This window comes from Linepithema humile, chromosome 6 (genome assembly GCF_040581485.1).
Source record: "Linepithema humile isolate Giens D197 chromosome 6, Lhum_UNIL_v1.0, whole genome shotgun sequence".
Classification (NCBI taxonomy): Eukaryota; Metazoa; Arthropoda; class Insecta; order Hymenoptera; family Formicidae; genus Linepithema; species Linepithema humile.
This window is the reverse complement of record NC_090133.1, coordinates 12,091,057-12,109,851: the sequence shown is the minus strand read 5'-3', so window position 1 is coordinate 12,109,851 and position 18,795 is coordinate 12,091,057. Positions and strand designations below refer to the sequence as shown.

Genomic DNA, 18,795 nt, shown 5'->3' with positions numbered 1-18,795 from the left:
CTTAAACATATATTTAAAAAATGAAGAAATCTGTGCAATTAGTTAAGAAACACAACACTCGTCAATTGAAGTTGCTTGATGAAATAACCAATATAGAATATATAATAGAAGTTAATGAAGAAGATTTCAATCGCGCTTATAAAGGTATTATTTCAATATTAAACAGTTAACTATCCAGATAAGAAAGCATGCAAAAATAATTATATATTGTTATTTTTATATATAGATATTACATTTGCTAATGCTTTGCTACAAAAAGCAAAACATACCCTTTTAATTAACGAACGTAATTCGAGCACAATTGATAATCCCAGTTCTTCGAAAAAAAATATGAAAAATATAAATACTATCATACAACTTGATGATTTATTGTCAAATATTGAGACTAATCAAAATGAAACAGACAACAATGCTTCAGATATTGATAATGAAACAAACATGTTGAATATAGGTATATTTAAATTATTGCACAATTACAGAAAACTAGCAAGATTTATTAAATATTTTTACTTTTTTCTTTTTAGAATCAATTGAAAAATGGACACATAATGCTATACTTTTGTTGATCTCGCTATATAAAGAAAAGTCGTATATGTTGGGCAAAGAATCCCATAAAAAAATGTGGAATCTAATTTCCCAACGCATGAAGGAAAAACAATATAACTTTACAGTCACTCAATGTTATAATAAAATGGACACTTTGAAACGACGGTATCGTCAAATTATCGATCACAACGCTCAAAGTGGAAATGATAAAAAAGAATGGATATATTTAGAGGTAATATATTATATAACAAAATATTCTGAATTATAAAAGTTGTTTAGTTTTGTTATTAATAATAAAAATTTTTATAATTAACAGTATAAATAATTATTCATAACTTTTCCTTGTAAAATAATATGTATATTTTAGTCATATGTATATTTTAGTCATTAGATGAGCTCTTTTGCAATAAACCATGGGTAAAACCAATATCTGTAGCGGGATCAAACATTAGAGAATCTGAAAAGTCGGTATTCAATGATAATGACTCGCCAAAAAGTTAGTAGCTACAAGAGTATATTTTATTGTTTCTTATTGTTACTTAAGTTTATAATTAACAATATTTTTTTTAGAACAAAAGAAAATCTCATTACATGAAGAAAAAGCTAATTATTTGCGGACATCACTAGAAGAAAAACGTATAAAACGAGAAGAAACAGCTAAATATAGAGCAGAAAAATTAAAAATTTTAAAAGATTTAAAAGAAATTTTTCAAACAAGAAAGTGATATAAACATTTGATGAAATCTTAGCAGAATAACTAACTAATAATTTTAAAACAACGTTTTATGCTTGAAATCTTTTGACACAATAACTGTTTTTGAAGTCTTAAAAGTATATTATGTGTACGAAGATTGTCTTTGTATACATAATAAAGATTTAAGACTTGAGATACAAAACAATTATGTGTCGCAAGACTTAGAGCATAAAATATTGTGAAATTACAAGTTATATATTCATTTAAGAGCCTCAGGAAAGAAAAAGTACACAAATTAAAACTATTAATAAATTCCTGCATATACAAGACTGCATATAAGAAATATTAAAATATCGTACATATTATGACAAGAAAGTATATTACAAAATAAGAAGTTTTATACAAATATGTTATTATATATATATGATATTAATTAAACTTTAAAATATTATTTTTTATTTAAACAAATTATAAATCTATTCAGATTGTGATATTGACAATTCTATTAATAATTATTAATAGTGCTGTGATAGATTACTAAAGTAAATTAACTAATTGTTCTTTTTATTTATCTTCTAGATTTCTTTTACTATCAATTTTATTTGTTATAAAAAATATTGTGTTCATTTATGTCAAAAAATCTAGTTCCTACATATCTACTACAAAGGTCAAAATGTAATAAAATTTATTTTTTATTTACAAGATATGTGTTGTAAATTCTTTTCTTTAGAATACTATTGCTTACTAAATGTTCTAATTTTGTATTTATTACTTATCATAAATATAATAAAAATTAATAATAAATATTAAAATGTCAATTCATTTTATTTCATTTATTTATCATATATTTTAAAGAATGCTATATAAAAATTAATATACTTTACAAATATTTATATATTTACACATATACGCACACTACATATTAATACAGAAACTAATTCCTTTCTTGAAAATTATTATTTGTAATTATTTCCATTAATCGATTTCTTTTTATATTTCCTTCTTCTCTCAATTCATTAGTAATAGCTAACGGTTCCATTTCGTGTAGCATGTCAGGTACAACAATAGGGATTTCAATAGCATCATTATTCAATAAACAAATGTTGTGTAATACACAACAACTAACTACATAATATGGAACTAAATCTGTCCTTGTCATTGGTAATTTATCCAATAAATAACGCCATCGTCCTTTCAATAATCCGATTGCTCTTTCTACGGTTATTCGGGCAGATGACAAATAACGATTAAATTCTTTCTGTCTCCTAATTAAATGACCATTATTGTAGAATGGTACCATGACATTTTTTTGTATACTATACGCTGCATCACCTAATAAGTGACTGTCTTCGGGGAAAAATTCTGGAGTACAATATTGCTGCACTCCAGAATAAAGAAACACTCGCATGTCGTGCACACAACCTGGCATTCCAGCAAAGACATGAATGAAAGACAAATTATCTTTACAGATTACCTAGAAAAAAAATATAATTCTTAACAAACAAAATTCGCTCTGTTTCTACATATTGTTCATTCAATTTATATTAATAAAGTTTGTAATATTTATTATCTCTTAAAATAATTATATTTAATAAAAAAAATATTTTTCCTTACTTGTAATTGGATGGAGAATCTGCTTTTTCTATTTATATAACTACTAGCATCTCTTTTTGGCCGGGCAATATTTATATGTGTCCCATCAATGATACCTAGGACTTTCGGAAATCCATATAATGTCTGTATGTTTGTCCATATTGTTTGAGCTTCTTCATAGGTAGGCCATCTGATGAAAAGATTTCGAAGGCCGTACAATGCTCGAACAACTCTTTTGACGCTAAACCACGCAGTTGATCTGGCAACACCAAATCTTTCACATATGGAGCGATAAGAATCTGGTGTTGCCAAAACATAAATAGCTATTAATAACTGTTTTGTTGTATTGATTTGTTCTCTTCCCATGAATGGAAAAGATTCTAATTTGGATCCAATAAAATGCAATAAAAAATAAAAAGTGTTACGCTCCATCCTATAACAAATAATATCACATACATTATTATTAACATGAATGTGTGTTTTATATTAATAATGCTATAATTATAATAAAGTTATATGATTTACCTAAAATGTGATTTAAATTCAATATTTGTATATCTTATAACAACATTTTCCAAATAATTTGTTATTTTTGGTACTATTCTCCTTTCATCTCTATTGTTACCTCTATTATCGAATAAAATATTTTGCAATTCTTCATTATCATCACTGTCTGAAGAAGAGGAACTACTCGAAGATTCAAACATGATGTTTTGGAATATAATATATTCTTCCATAATAATAATCTAATTGCAACACTTGAAATAGGTTATTTATGTTTTTCGTATAACGCAGTGATCCCAGTGGAAGAAACGAAACGCAGCACTGGTAATTTTCAATACTGCCAACTTTATCTTTTTTCCCAACACCAACCAAACTTATTTTCGAACGCACTCTTAAAGTTCGTGCGTTGTTAGATCAGGGATCAACATTCAGCTTCGTGTCTGAGTCCCTTTGTCAAGCGCTGCGTACAAAGCGTCAGCGAGCCGATCTTACATTACGGGTTCGGCAAAATTACGCGTATCCTTGACTTTAACGCCATGCGCGCTGTCTAAACCTGCGTTTTCCGTGACTGCCTACGTCTTTCAACGCATTACCTCTTACGCTGCTTCGCGAATTCAGTCGAGTCGTGGCCTCATCTGCGAGGATTGTCTCTTGCCAATCCTGATCCTTTTAGTCATCAACGCATTCATATGTTGATCGGTGCCGACATTTATGGTTCTTTTTTGAAGAATGATGTGCGTCAAGGTCCGCTCGGTACGCCGATCGCACAATCGACCGCTCTCGGTTGGATCCTGTCCGGTCCTACCAAGAATCGAGAATCAGCTTCTGAGAAAGCTTCTGTATTAAATTGTGTTCTTACGCAAGATGTTAACTCGTTGCTCCAAAGATTCTGGGAGGACGAGGAAATATCTCTGTCGCCCCTTCTCACCGAGGAAGAAGAGAGATGCGAACGTCATTTCGATGACACTCATAGTCGCTCCCAAGATGGACGATATGTAGTTAGATTGCCATTTAAAAATGCTCCGCCGATCGATATCGGAGACTCATTGTCTATTGCTCTTTCGTGTTATAATAGACTTGAAAAGAGGCTGCAATCTCGTGCCGAGATTCGTTCTCAATATCGCAATTTTCTCGACAAATATCGCTCTCTTGGGCACATGAAACCTGTGGCTAGCACGGACAGGACCGATTTTATTCCGGTTTACATACCGCATTATCCTGTCTTACGTGAAGCTAGCTGCACTGCAAAATTAAGAGTCGTGTTCAATGCATCGTGCAAAACACGAAACGGCTCTTCATTGAACGATCATTTGTTGATCGGACTGAAATTACAACAGGATCTTCCTGCTGTCCTGTTACGATGGCGCCAGTGGTGCTACGTTTACACGGCGGATATCGCAAAGATGTTCCGTCAAATCCGAATACATCCGCTCGATGCGGACTTTCAGCGCATCTTTGGTCCGTCGGATGACTCGCCAATCCTACACTTTCGACTTCTTACCGTTATGTACGGTCTCGCGCCGGCTCCGTACCTAGCAATGCGCGTTTTAAAGCAGCTTGCTCTCGACGAAGGTAATGCTTACCCGTCTGCAGTTTCGATTCTTCAAGATTCCATTTACGTGGATGACGCGTTGTTCGGGGCTGATGACGTCAGATCCCTTGCCGATGCTCGTTCTCAGCTCGTCTAGCTCATGAAAAAAGGAAAATTTTAGCTTCGTAAGTAGGCGTCTAATTTAAGCGATCTTCTTAGAGATCTCTCGGCTCGAGGTGACCGACCATCTCATACTAAAAGACGAGTCTCTTAAAGTTCTCGGTCCTTCGTGGCTTCCTCTCGAAGACGCCTTCAGATTTATTGTTAATTTTGCTGCTCCGGACGCGCCAACAAAACGTTCCATCCTGTCGTTTATTGCTAGACGTACGACCCACTTGGTTGGGCCGCGCCTGTCGTTATTGTTGCTAAAATATTGCTGTAGGAACTGTGGCTTCTCCGTTGCGATTGGGATGCACCTCTTCCCGACACGTTACTCCCGCGCTGGAGCGACTACGTCGCGAAACTAGAAGGTTTGAACGAAATCCGGATACCGCGATGGACTGGTCAACATCCATCCGATCTGGCTTACGAAATACACGGGTTTGCGGACGCTTCTAGCCGCGCTTACGCCGCTGTTGTATATCTTCGAGTTCTTCACTCACTGTCAAGCTTTCAAATCTTACTCGTTGCAAAAACCAAAGTTGCTCCCGTCAAGACGGTTAGCATTCTGCGACTGGAACTCAACGCTGTCGTACTTCTAAGTCGACTCATCAAGTGGACTCTTAGTTCCTTGCAAATACCGTCAACGTCTGTCTACGGCTGGACAGATTCCTCCATCACTCTGGCGTGGGTGCGCCAACATGCCTCAAACTGGACTACCTACGTGGCCAATCGAGTGTCCGAGATACAAAGTAACTTGTCTTCGGGGCGCTGGAATCACGTCCCGTCAAAAGACAATCCAGCCGATTGCGCTTCGCGCGGGTTATCGGCCTCCGAGTTACTTTCTCATCCGTTGTGGTGGACGGAGCCCTCGTGGCTTCGTCAACTTTCAACATCGTGGCCGATCCATGATGTTTCCAGTCCAGTTGAACCTGACGTTGCACAAATTGTACTAGCGGACACCCGCAAGTCAGTCGCCCTTTACGTGGAAGGCAATGATGAGTGGGATTTGCTCCATAGATGTTCCATGTTGGAACAAATTAATTTGTGTTACCGCGTACGTACGCAGATTCGTCATGCTCTCGAGACAAAAAGAAGAAGTTCAGTCCTTCATCTCTGTAATTTTAAACTCCGACGAGTTTCTTAAAGCCGAACTTTTCTGGCTTTGATACGTTCAGCGAAGATCATTCGCTTCTGAATTAAAGTCACTAAAGAAGGGTTCTTCAGTATCTCAATCAAGCCCGTTGAAAGCACTAAGCCCGTTTATTAGGGAAGATTTTTTACTCCGTCTTGGCGGGCGGTTAAAGAATTCAGCGCTTGGTTACAATGAGCAGCATCCAATCATTCTGCCGCGAGGTCCTGTCTCCGCACTGTTCATTGATACGCTTCATGGGGGCGTACAACTGGTGCTTCGCACGCTGCGCCAATGTTATTGGCTACTGGATGGCCGTAGCGCCGTAAAGAGTCACATACGCCAATGCGTACTCTGCGCTCGTCACTCGGCGCGACTCTCATCTCAGCTCATGGGGAACCTTCCTTCCTCTCGGGTCAATCCATCTCCTTCTTTCTCGCATACTGGAGTGGACTATGCAGGTCCCTTTCTCATTACTCCCTCGTTGGTCGAGGACACAAGGCGCGCAAATCATACATCGCGTTGTTCATCTGTCTAGTTACTAAAGCCATTCACCTTGAGCTTGTTGAGGATTATTCCATGGCTGGTTTTCTTGCCGCCTTTAAAAGGTTCTGTAGCAGAAGGGGATTGCCGAAGAGGCTGTACAGTGACAACGGAACAAACTTTCGTGGAGCTAATCATGAATTAAAGCGCTATTTCGACGCTCTTGTCAAGGAGCCTGCACTCCGAGATGTCCTCATCAAGGACGGAGTTGACTGGCATTTCATATCAGCCGCGCCTCATTTCGGTGGTCTTTGGGAAGCTGGCGTTAAAAGCTTCAAAACGCATCTTCGTAGAATCGCGGGAGCGCGTACTCTCTCCCAGACTGAATTCGCGACGCTTCTCTGTCTGATCGAAGCGTGCTTAAACTCGCGTCCAATCGCGGCTCTAAGCGATGACCCGAGCGACCTGTCCGCGCTCACGCCGGGTGATTTTTTGATAGGCTGACCGCTCGTTGCGATTCCGGAGGAATCAGTACTTGCGCTAGATTCAAGTAAATTGTCAAGATGGCAACTCGTACGTGCCATGCAAGAGCAAATCTAACGTGCGTGGTCGCAAGATTATTTGCACTCTCTTCAACAGAGAGGCAAGTGGACGAAATCTACGCCTAATGTTCAGATCGGTGAACTTGTGCTCATCAAGAGCCCATTGCTCCCTCCGAGCAAATGGGAGCTCGCTAGAATCCAACAGACTCATCTTGGAGCTGACAGATTCGTGCGAGTTGTTACGATTCGGACTGCGCGTTCGACCTTTAAGCGACCGATCACTCAACTCTGTCGGCTGCCTGTAAAGCACGAGGAGTGATTCGGCCGTTGCGTTAGTTATAAGTTGCGTTCATTGTTAGTTAGTTCTAAGTATCGCCGTATCGATCAGTCTTGGCACGTTTTCTGCTCTCATTAAGTTGGGAAAATTTTACATCCGTTCTGCATCGAGGCGGGCGGTATGTTCAGGATTACTAGTAAAAAAGCGAGAATTCGTTCAAAGCTTCGAGAATTGTTGGCCTTTATTTTGGCGCTGTTTGTTTATTCCAAGCGAAGCAGTCTTCAAGCGGTTAGTTCACGTCCGTATAAGAAATCGCCGAAAAACAAGTAGTCATATTTTTCTAACGCCTGGCTAAATGCGATTGGCAGCTTGTTACCAAGCTCGCGGTGTCGATCGCTGATAGGCAGCTTTTCGGCGGCTAGCGTCGACTACGTGCCGGTAGCTGCATGCCCAGCCAGAGTCCGAGACGAGAGAGCGGCGAGCACGGACGTGCAACGCGAGTGTAACGCGACAAAAGACTTTGTAACGCGAGCGCGAAGAGTTCGATGTCTAGACTGATCGCCGGGAGTGATTTTCAATAAAGAATTGTGAAACCCACGAGGCGTATCATTTATTTTTTAGCGCAAACCGCGTAGCCGCGAATAAGCAATAAAGAACCGGAACAAATAAATATTTTCTTTCTGCTACGAGAGAACGAAGGCTCTCGTATAAACAGATTCATCAGAGACATGTTTTCTTGTAGATATCACTAGCAGTGTAACACCTAAAAAATTTTGCTCTCCAAAAAGTATACAATACAAACGAAAGAAACCGGCAGAAGATCCCAGAGTTACGGAGGCTTACAATTTAATGAAAAATATTACGTCTCAATCACGTGATGAATATACTGCCTATAGTGAATATGTTGCAACTAAATTAAGAAAATTGAATCTTCAAGTAAAAGCTACTGCTTAATTGAAATAAATCGGATATTATATGAAGCTGAGATGGGACTTGGGCAGTATAGTGTCTATCAAGAAAAAGAAGAAAGTAATATTTCAACATTCAGTCCACAAGCAAGTACCAGTTATAATACAAATACGAACTCAAATCTAACTCCTTTATCAAACTAAAAAAAAAAAGATTCTATAATTAATTGCTGGCTCTAAATTTTGTAATTTGATTTACATTGATTTACGTGTTAATTTGTAACATATGTAAACATGAATATGTAAACAATATAATACAATACACGAACAATATAAAATATTAAATCTTTTTAGTAGTTTTAATATTGTATGTTTTATTAATAAATACAAGCGTGATGAGAATTCATATTTGAAAATATATTTTTACAATAATTTTAATTTCAATTTTAATTTTAATTTTAAAATAAACTGGCACATTATATATATATAATGTATGATATACAGGGTGTCCCAGACTTACCGTATCACCCGTTAATGGCAGATTTCTGAGGTCATTTGGAGACGAAAATCTTAATACCAAAATGTCGAGACTACTATAGTATTTGAATGGGAAAGGCTTAAAGTTTACCAATCAACTTGTCAAAGTTTTGCGCGCTCAGGGACATCGCATCTCGAAAGGACTCTTGCACAACACTTTATGTAGCAGATCATACTTCGTACCGATAGTATTGATTTTCTCTCATGACATGAAAAACGTCATTTGTCAATGGCATGACTGCTTTGACAGTTCGACGCGCATCGCGTTTTAATACAATTTAGAAATTATTATCGTTAGTAAATTCGTCAGTATTGCGAATAATGTAAATGAAGTGAATAAAGTGAATAAGAGCTGAGTGAAGTGAATAAAACGTATTGAATAAAGTGTCATGCAAGGGTCCTTTCGAGATGCGATGTTCCTGAGCGCGCGAAATTCTGACAAGCTGATTGGTAAACTTTAAGCCTTTCCCATTCAAATGCTATAGTAGTCTCGACATTTTGGTATTAAGATTTTCGTCTCCAAATGACCTCAGAAATCTGCCATTAACGAGTGATACGGTAAGTCTGGGACACCCTGTATATATTGTAGTGTTTCGGCATGGAGGGAAGATATATTTATTACCAACTATTACTTATTAACTGCTTTATTACCACAATAAGGGTGTTACATTACGTGTAACCGCGGAGCACGATTATGCTGATGGACGTTCAGTCCTCGACTGACTTAAGTAGCGAGCGCTATACAGTGCTGCCACACACACACACCCATATATCATAATCACACCTGTGACGGATACATCACAGTTCCTCCCCTTGCTTATTCTTAAAACCTCGGGGAACGCCGCAATGCGGGCTTTATAAATTGGTCTACGTGGCGCTTATGTATCTCCCCTGAGTCGGTTTTAACAGTAAATGTCGCCGGTGCGATTTTCTTAATTACCGTAGCACTCACTCGCTTTCTCTCTCTTACACCGTGCGCATCCATAAGTACATTGTCGCCTTCGTAAATATCAATTTTACGATTCCCAGGGCGTGAAACAATTTGTCGCCTTTGTTGTTTTTCAACGTCGGTCGCCGCATTTGGTTTTAAACAATCAAAACGCGTTCTCAAATCTCTATTATACATTAAGTGCGCTGGACTTCTACCCGTAGTACAGTGTGGTATACTTCTATAGTCCCACAAGAACCTTTCTACCGCGTTTTCCGCGCTTTCTCCCCCCTGCATAATTTTAGATACTTTATTTTTAAAAATTTGTATGAAATTTTCCGCTGCACCGTTGGTGGCAGGGTGATACGGAGGTGAGAAAGAATGAAAAATACCATTTCTTTTTAAGAACTTTAAAAATAAATCTGATCTAAACTGCGGCCCGCCGTCTGTGACACAGTGTATTGGTAAACCAAACCGCGTAAAGATAGTTTTCATTTCTTTGATTAGCCTTCTGGCGTCCGTGTTATTTTTACAATTTATAATTTCTGGCCATTTGCTATGGGCATCAATTATTATCAAGTACATATTTTTTTTAAATTTTGCATAATCACAATGTATTCTCCCCCATACTTTACTCGGCCACGGCCACGTATTTAGCGGCGTTTTACTTGGTGTCTTTCTTTCTATTAAGCATTCTTTACATGAATTTCCTATATTTTGTATTGCAAGGTCTATACCCGGCCAGTAAACGTATGAGCGAGCAAACATTTTCATCTTTACAATGCCGAAATGCGTCGCATGCAGTTTTTTCAATACTGCAGGTCGCATGGACACCGATATGCATGCACGTACTCCCCAGAACAAACATCCTTTTTCGACAGTTAATTCAAATCGCATTTTATAATATTTTTTTTTTTTCATTTGATAAGTCTTTATAGCTCGGCCAATCGTTTGTTACATAGCGGATTATATCCCTAATTGTTTCATCTTTCTTGCTTTCTGATGCAAGAGTTTGACTACTAAAAACAACTGAATGTTCTTCGAAAAAATGAACATGCAGTGGTTTCGAATCATACATGTCCGATAAATCCGTACTATCTTCTACTGGGAGCCGCGATAATGCATCCGCGTTTGCATTTTTTTCGGATTTTACATGTTCAATCTTATATCTAAATCCTGAAAGGTAGTACGCATATCTTTGTAAGCAATTATCCGCTGTAATTGGTATACCTTTCCTAGGCCCCAAAATTAATTCAAGAGCCTTATTATCTGTTCTTAACGTTATGTCTTTACCAAAAATGAATTGATAAAAACGTTTAAACCCAAAGATTATTGCCATAGCCTTTTTATCTATTATAGCACGTTTTATTTCGTTTTTCGGTATTTTCTTTGAAGCATACGCAATCGGTCTTTCGGTTTCGTCTTTGTAACGGTGCGATAAGATCGCGGATAATCCATAATCCGACGCGTCACATGCAAGTAGTAATTCCTCATTTGGATTATAATGAGCTAGAAAATCTGGTGCTATCAATTCATTTTTGATCCATTTATACGATTTTTCGCACATTTCATCCCACTTTCTTCCCTCATTATTTAATAAATTATATAAAGGTTTAAGGTTAGTTGAACGATCTTTTAGGAATCTTGCATAGAAGTTCACTAATCCTAGAAACGAGGCTAGTTCTTTTACATTTTTCGGACGCGGCGCCTCGATATTTGCATTTACTTTGGACTTGGATTTATGTAGGCCGTTTTTATCAATAACAAATCCTAGCACTTCTATCCTAGATTCCATAAATTTACATTTTTTAAAATTTAATCTTAAATTACAATCTTCTGTTGGTGCTGGCGCGACTCCTTCCGGAATTTTCTTATATCTAAATAATCCTTTATGTGTGATTATAGTTAACATATCTTTACAGTTTTCATCGACGGGAAATTGCATATATGCATGTGTAAGATCTAGTTCTGAAAATTTTTCGCCCCCTTAAAGCTTTGCAAAAATATCATCTATTGAGTGCAATGGGTATTTATCAGGTATAATATTAGGATTTAACGTCATTTTAAAATCCCCGCAAATACGAATATTGCCATTTCCTTTTAAGACCGGTACAATAGGCGTAGCCCATTCTGAAGTTTTTACTGGTTCTAAATGTCCTAGACCTACTAATTTATCTATTTCCCTTTCGACCATTGGTTTTAATGCATGTGCAATATGCCTGCATTTAAGTGCAACTGGTCGCGTATTTCCTTTAACATCAATTTTTGTTGTACTTTTGTTGTACATTCCGGTAGTATTACTGAATAGCTTCTTAAACCTGTTAGTTAAATAGTTTTGCAAGTTTTTCTCAATTCTATTTACTTCGTGTTCCCTTAATTCTGGGATTATCAATGGCCAAGTATTAAATTGCATAAGCCACTCTCTGCCTATAAGTGCTGGTCCCGTCCCGGGTAGAACAAAACATTTTAAATATCTATTCATATTATTAAAGCTTACTTTTAAGTTATTTAACTCGCCTAGAGGTACTAATGACTGACCGTTATATGCCCTCAGATCTCTATCAGTTTTATCAATTTTTAAGTCTTTAAAATATTTATTATAAATTTTCTCTGATATGACAGTGGCATAAGTGCCAGTGTTCATTTCAAATTTAACAATTTTTGAATTAATATTTAAATTTATTAACATAGGTGTGGCCGCACCTTTATTTTGCTTGCTATATTATGTAGTTCCTTACTATTAACGCCCTTTGCGCTATTACTAGTTTTCTTTCTTATTGAAATTATATTTTTTTCTAATATATTCTTAATTATAATTATATCTTTATCATTATAATTTTTATTAATATTTATTACGGTATTATCGTACTTTTTATTCCGTTTACAATTTTCATTATTGGTCTTTGTTTCCCTCTTCATACAATCGCTTTTAATAACATAAAAATCACTTTCATGCTCATCATACTGATTATCGCACGCCTTATTGGAGGTTATATTTTGAACCTTATCGTTTTTTGGTGTATCCATACGATTACTTTTACACATTTTTGCTAAGTGCCCCTTGTTATGACACTTATTGCATTTATTTTCGCGATGATAACACTCAAAACTTCTGTGATTAGGCTTTCCGCAATAGAAACAGGTCACTCCACGCTGCTGCGGCCTATCCGATGACTGCCGCGAAACTTCTGTAGTCGGCTGCTGCCGCTGTTGCTGTCCTCCCTTATAGCTCCTGCCGCGTGCACTCTGTTTGCCTCGATCCTGCCAGTGTTTCTGGGAGCTGCTTCCCATAGCGTAAACTTCTTCTTTTTCAGTTTTCTTTACCAAAGCCTTGATTGAGCTGGCTGCATTTTTTACTGCCAATTCCTGAGCTACTGCAATCTCCAAAGCTTTTGTAAATGTTAGCGATTTTTCTTGGAATAATTTTATTCTTGTTTCTTTATCCCACACTCCAACAATCAGCTGATCTCGTAATGCATTATCTAGATTGGAAAAGTTACAGTGCAGCGTCATTTTTTTTTAGTTTCGCTGCAAACTCGGCAACTGTTTCACTCGATTCTTGCTTTGCCATATGAAAATTGCACCTTTCCATGGCTTCTGCTGGTGCGGGATTCAAATGATCTTTCATAGCTTTGACACATTCGACATATGTCTTATCCTTAATTTTCGTTGGAGCAACCAACTGCCTTAATAAAGCATGCGCATCAGCATGCATTTTTCTTACTGTGGCGGCTCACCGCCACACAGCTGTACTGAAGCGGCATAATACGCCGCGGCGCCGCTACGCGCCGCAGGCCTTCTACCAGTTATAAGCTTGCGGACCCACCGCCAGGTTGCGCAGGCGGTGAAGAGCTTTCTCGCGATCAAGCTTCGATCGACGAGATATAAAAGAGCTGCTCCGCAGATCTTTACTCACTCACTCGCTTCAAGGCGAGCTCTCACTAAGGGCCCTTGAACGGAGTCACAGCTCTGCTTCGAAGAGCGCAACCAGCAAGTCTTCTTGACTTTTCACAGTGCCTGGGAAGGCACGGAAGCGAAAGACTCAGTCTCAGCTCTGACCGCACACCTCACGTAGGATGTACAGCTACGGTCAGCTGACGCACCAGCATCGCCGTCGCCACCACAGACTCTACAGCGGAAAATAATTCCCTTAGAGTTCTGTGCCCGGTTGACTCGGCCCCCACGTGACACTCACGTTCCGGGGACATCCGAATGCGAAGGCCTCTCCCGCCTCGGCTCGCAGACTCACTTGCGCCATCGAGAGCCGGACGGTCGCAGCGCATGGCACAACGGAGACATACTCCACCGCAACGCAAACCTCGCCGCCGGGATGCAACACGCACCCTCGCATGAATCGTCCTGTTAAGGACCCGATTCCAACCACGCAGACGCGGCCCGTAATATCTTACCGCGCCCGTCACCTTTCATTCGAAACTCGCGGCCTTACACTCTGCCGCGAATGCGCCGCTGGCGCACTCAAGTTACACACACACGCTTGTACATACATACTTCTCTCTGACAAAGAAATAAACACATTTCTACACAATTGACTCTATCTCACTTCTCACCAAGTCGAACACAATCCATTAGGCCATACGCCTATACTTACTAAGTTTGCCACTTTTATTTTATCATCTGTTATATTCTTTGCAATAAAAAAGAATTCCATCGACTCTTCAAATAATTCCCAGTTATCTCCGAGGTTGTATTCCACTTTGTCCGACATGGCGCTCGAGTCACTGGAATCGGAATCTGCACTGACTTCGCTGTCGGCAGCGTTTTTTATCACTTTTTTATCAACCTCGGATTCTTCTGACTTTTCAGTAATATTAGGTTTTTTGCTATATTCCTCTCTAATAATTTCTCGTAGTTTTTCACGTAATGTTTCAAATTTTTCACTTTCTTTGCATACTATGTTGCGTTTTTTTAATTCTTTAATTATTTGTTTTTTGTTTAACGTCTGTACCCAACTTAACGTGTTTTTACTTGGCATTAAGCGACACGTGTTCGGGTATCAAGTTTTCGACTTTACCACCGCTAATATAATTTCCTTTTCTTCTTCACACGTACCTGTTACGTCATCAATATGGCGCAGGCGCCATTTCACTCTTCCACGTGGCAGTTTTAATTTTCATGCGTGGACTTTAACTTTTGTCGCTCAATATGTCTTTTCGGATTCTTTTTTTTTTTATTATGCGTGCCTATTTTTATGCCGCCCGTAGACATGAACAACAGGAAACCTTTGTACCCGGTCACCTCGTACTAGAGCCTGTCTCTACGATGCTTTATCGCCGAGCACGTGTTTCCCTTTGTCCCAAGCCTGTCTCTGGGTGCTCTTTCCAACTTACTCACACATGTGTCCGTGTTTTGTCCTCGTCGCTAAGAATTGTAGTGTTTCGGCATGGAGGGAGGATATATTTATTACCAACTATTACTTATTAACTGCTTTATTACCACAATAAGGGTGTTACATTACGTGTAACCGCGGAGCACGATTATGCTGATGGACGCTCAGTCCTCGACTGACTTAAGTAGCGAGCGCTATACAGTGCTGCCACACACACACACCCATATATCATAATCACACCTGTGACGGATACATCACATATATATACACACATATATATGTATATAATATTTTTTATGTATATAAATTCTGCCATGGTATAGATCCCTTGTTAGAAGAAAAATATTCAGAAAATTTATTGCGAATATCATTAGCACTGCTAATGATATTCGTGCTGTGATCACGCTGTTACGTCCTGTTTAGTTTCCGCGGTTTATTGAACTGAGATTATAGGAAATGGGGAGGAGAAAATAATTGAAGGGGGACAGACCGCCCTGTAGTAGGTAATAAAATTATTATAAAATATATATATATATATATTTAGTGCCTAAGTGTCAACAAGCGGGGCCGAGCGGAAACCTGTACGCTTAGTTAACTCGAAGGGCGCTATGAGAGGTCCTTTTTTAAACAGGACGCTAATCGCGCAGGGCGCTTGTGAAAATGAAGGGCCCTGGTTGATCTGCCGCTAATATGATAAGGTAAGTATATTTGTTTTTAATTTATAATTATAGGGGTGGTAGCATGGCGCTTAGCTATTGTTTCTTGATAAACATTTAATTAATTTATTACTCTGTTTCAGCTCAAGACTGCTGTGGATAATAAAGGACCCATATTTTCTGGATATAGATATAATTAGCACTGGGTGATTATCGATAAGGAAGAATGGTGACTTATCGGATACAGAATAGCTACTATTGTAGGTAAGTAAAGATGGCCATTGGGAAGCAATAACCTATGGATAGGAAATAAGTTTACAGTTTTTTATTCATTGTAGAATAAAAAAAAAGAAAAAAAAAGAAAAAGATACAAGGTATTAGACATAGAACCTTAATCTAGAGAAAAAGAAAAGAAAGGAAAAGAAAAATATAATAGCTTTGTATAATAGGAACATAATAATAACTTATAATCATGCGTGAATTAAATAATAATTATGGAGTAGTTTTATAGAAAGAAAACTTAATTATCTTGTGTAGTACGTAACAATTACTATATCAATTTATCAACAAAAGAAATTAACTTCATCGCATTAATAAAATAACATAATTAAAGATTAACATAACGTTTTAGAGCAAATATAATAAGAAAAATAAACAAAATACTTTGGTTGCAGTATTTGGATTACTGTTATCGAACCTTTGTTAACTAACAATCCCTTGGTGTGTAGTGGATCGGTGGAGACTTGTGTTTGCTTTAATATAAGTGTTATAAAATTGTTTAACACTGCGTCACTTTATTGTCCATCGGCACTAAGGCTCACACTTTATTTTATTTACTTATACAATATTTTATCCGAGTATAACAATTGAAAGGCGGAAGGCCAACTTGCACGAGGTGACTGTTTTTAGGTTAAGTACGTTTCTGTGTCTGACTCTTCTCTCTAAATCTCAGTCCTCAAGTCTCTACGTGCCTCTCTGTATATAGACGCGTTCTTGACGATGATGGTCGCTTATATAGTGGCCATCCCTTCTCTCTTGACTTGCGCATTGGGCATCGTATGATCCATCGCGTGATCTGTACATTCTTTTCGGATGAGATCATTGAGTCACACCTGTATTTACATTCGTACAGTCTGAGATGAAAGTTAGGTTAGGTTACAGGTGCTGCTAAAAGCTTTTAGTTCTGGTTACTTTTCGTTGTCACTAGCAGTCGAGCATAGATTAGTATAACAGTGAAATCGTACTACATGTTATTTTAGGTTTCGGGTTTCTATTGTTTAATTTTATAATTCTGGCGCAACCGATCGTTGTTTCTCTACCTTATCTAACTTATTAATAATATTATTAGTAATTTGTTTAAACAATTAAATATTATGACGTAGTTAGTACAGTTTTATAATTATTCTATAATAGAGATACTTATTTATTATCGGTATCGTTATTGTTATAGTTTTAACTGAACAATTATTTATAATTATTATAAAAAGTAAAGTTTAAAATTTTACCGTGTATACGAGAGCGGAAAAAATGTAGAGAGTAGAGTATGGTGACTTTAGGTGGAGTCGCCATACGTAACAACGCTTATTCGACGCGTTTTTGTGTTAAATGAAACTTTTCTGTCTAAAAAAAGTGTCGTTCTGCCCCGCGAAGCGAGATATTAATCGTTAAAGTCGACCACTTTTCAGGTAACTTGTCGAACCTGTCATACCGACAAAATATAGCGACATAGGTATGCGCTGCGGTCACGCGCGCATGCTCGGCGACCACATACGCATGCGTTGTAGTAACTTAAAACTACTGTACACGAAATTTAAAGAAATGAAGTGCGCTAATACAATTGTGCTAATACTATACACATAGAGTGTGGATTCAATCTCGCTTTGCGTAGAAATTCGTAAACCCATGTAGAACCTAGCTTTGCGTGGAAAGTGTATGCGTGAAGACAGTGTGTTCCGCCCCGCTGCGGGGGATTCCACGTTTTTTTGTGCGGGGGGAGACGATACCCCCCCCCCCTCCCGAGATGGAGAATCTTCCAAAGACACCCTCTGGCGTGCAATGTGAGTTTCTAAGAGACCCACTGCCAGAGGGTAGTGTGGGATTCGCCTGGGATTCGGGTATACAAAGACCGAGTAACTCCCAGGCGCCTACCCACTAAACTCCACCCCCGTTGCGCTGCCGTCAGTTGCCGTTGTGAGGTGATGGTCGGGAACCGCAACGCATAACATCCGGCCACACCCCCCTCCCCCAACTGCCGGTAATCCAGCGCAACCGATGATGTTGTGGGGGGAATTCCCACGTTTTTCTCCCCACCTTTGCGTACTACGTCTTTGGGCTAAAGCCCGGTGGCCCCGCATACGGACGGGCAGCGACCAACATCCCCCTCAATCCGAGGGGAAGTGGTCCAATGCTGACCCGCCCGCAGGGGACCCTCCTTATTTTTTTTTGCTTCTCAGGTCCGGCTTACCCGGAGGTAGCCGAGGAGCATCGAGGGCCCGCACCTTTTGAGGTTGGAGGGGAGGGCTGACCTTCTCCCCCCTACTTTCCCTTGGGCGTTTTTTGGCGAGGGTCCGGGAGGTCTGCGCCCTCGTGACTCTAGTGTTTTCCCGCGAACTGGGCCCTATTTGGGCCCGGCTCAGGAGACTCTATCCGCGCAGACTCCACTCCCCCGATATCTGTGAGGATCACGCTTACACGCGTGGTGACCTCACTGCCCCCTGGGGGAGGAGCTGACCTCACCTTGGTGGGGGAGCCCGGAAGCACAGGGGGGACCGGAAAGCATTTCTCCGACTTCGCCCTGTAATCCGCCTTCCACCTTGCCACCACGCAAATAAGGCACCGGTATTAGGGCACCGGGCGCTTACATGCCCCCCTTTTGTGCCCCTCCTCGCCGCAGTTAAAGCAGCAAAGTACCCTGTCCACCTCGAACGGACACCTCTGCTGCGTATGGCCCCTCGCCAG

The 18,795-nt window shown here is 39.1% G+C and overlaps 3 protein-coding genes across 4 annotated transcripts; 2 read left to right on the top strand and 1 right to left on the bottom strand.

Annotated features, from left to right (window-relative positions):
- The first annotated feature begins 2 nt into the window (after positions 1-2).
- On the top strand, positions 3-2,373 carry LOC105680010 (uncharacterized protein PF3D7_1120600-like). Of its 2 annotated transcripts, XM_067357979.1 has the most exons (5): positions 5-144; positions 227-451; positions 525-778; positions 931-1,042; positions 1,117-2,373. In XM_067357979.1, exons 1-5 carry the CDS (start codon positions 21-23, stop codon positions 1,269-1,271), a joined length of 870 nt encoding a protein of 289 aa, XP_067214080.1. In that variant the 5' UTR covers positions 5-20; the 3' UTR covers positions 1,272-2,373. The 2 variants fall into 2 exon arrangements, with proteins under 2 accessions (XP_067214081.1, XP_067214080.1); XM_067357980.1 differs by lacking the exon at positions 227-451 and having other exon boundaries at positions 3-144.
- On the bottom strand, positions 2,059-3,675 carry LOC137000665 (uncharacterized). The gene is made up of 3 exons (XM_067357978.1): positions 3,359-3,675; positions 2,855-3,266; positions 2,059-2,714 (listed from the first exon to the last, which is right to left on the bottom strand). The coding sequence occupies exons 1-3, from the start codon at positions 3,568-3,570 to the stop codon at positions 2,175-2,177; spliced, it is 1,164 nt and encodes a 387-aa protein (XP_067214079.1). The 5' UTR covers positions 3,571-3,675; the 3' UTR covers positions 2,059-2,174.
- Positions 3,676-4,026: 351 nt separating this feature from the next.
- Positions 4,027-7,146, top strand: LOC137000700 (uncharacterized). Its single transcript, XM_067358040.1, has 3 exons — positions 4,027-4,986; positions 5,311-6,145; positions 6,698-7,146. The coding sequence occupies exons 1-3, from the start codon at positions 4,027-4,029 to the stop codon at positions 7,144-7,146; spliced, it is 2,244 nt and encodes a 747-aa protein (XP_067214141.1).
- Positions 7,147-18,795: the final 11,649 nt, after the last annotated feature.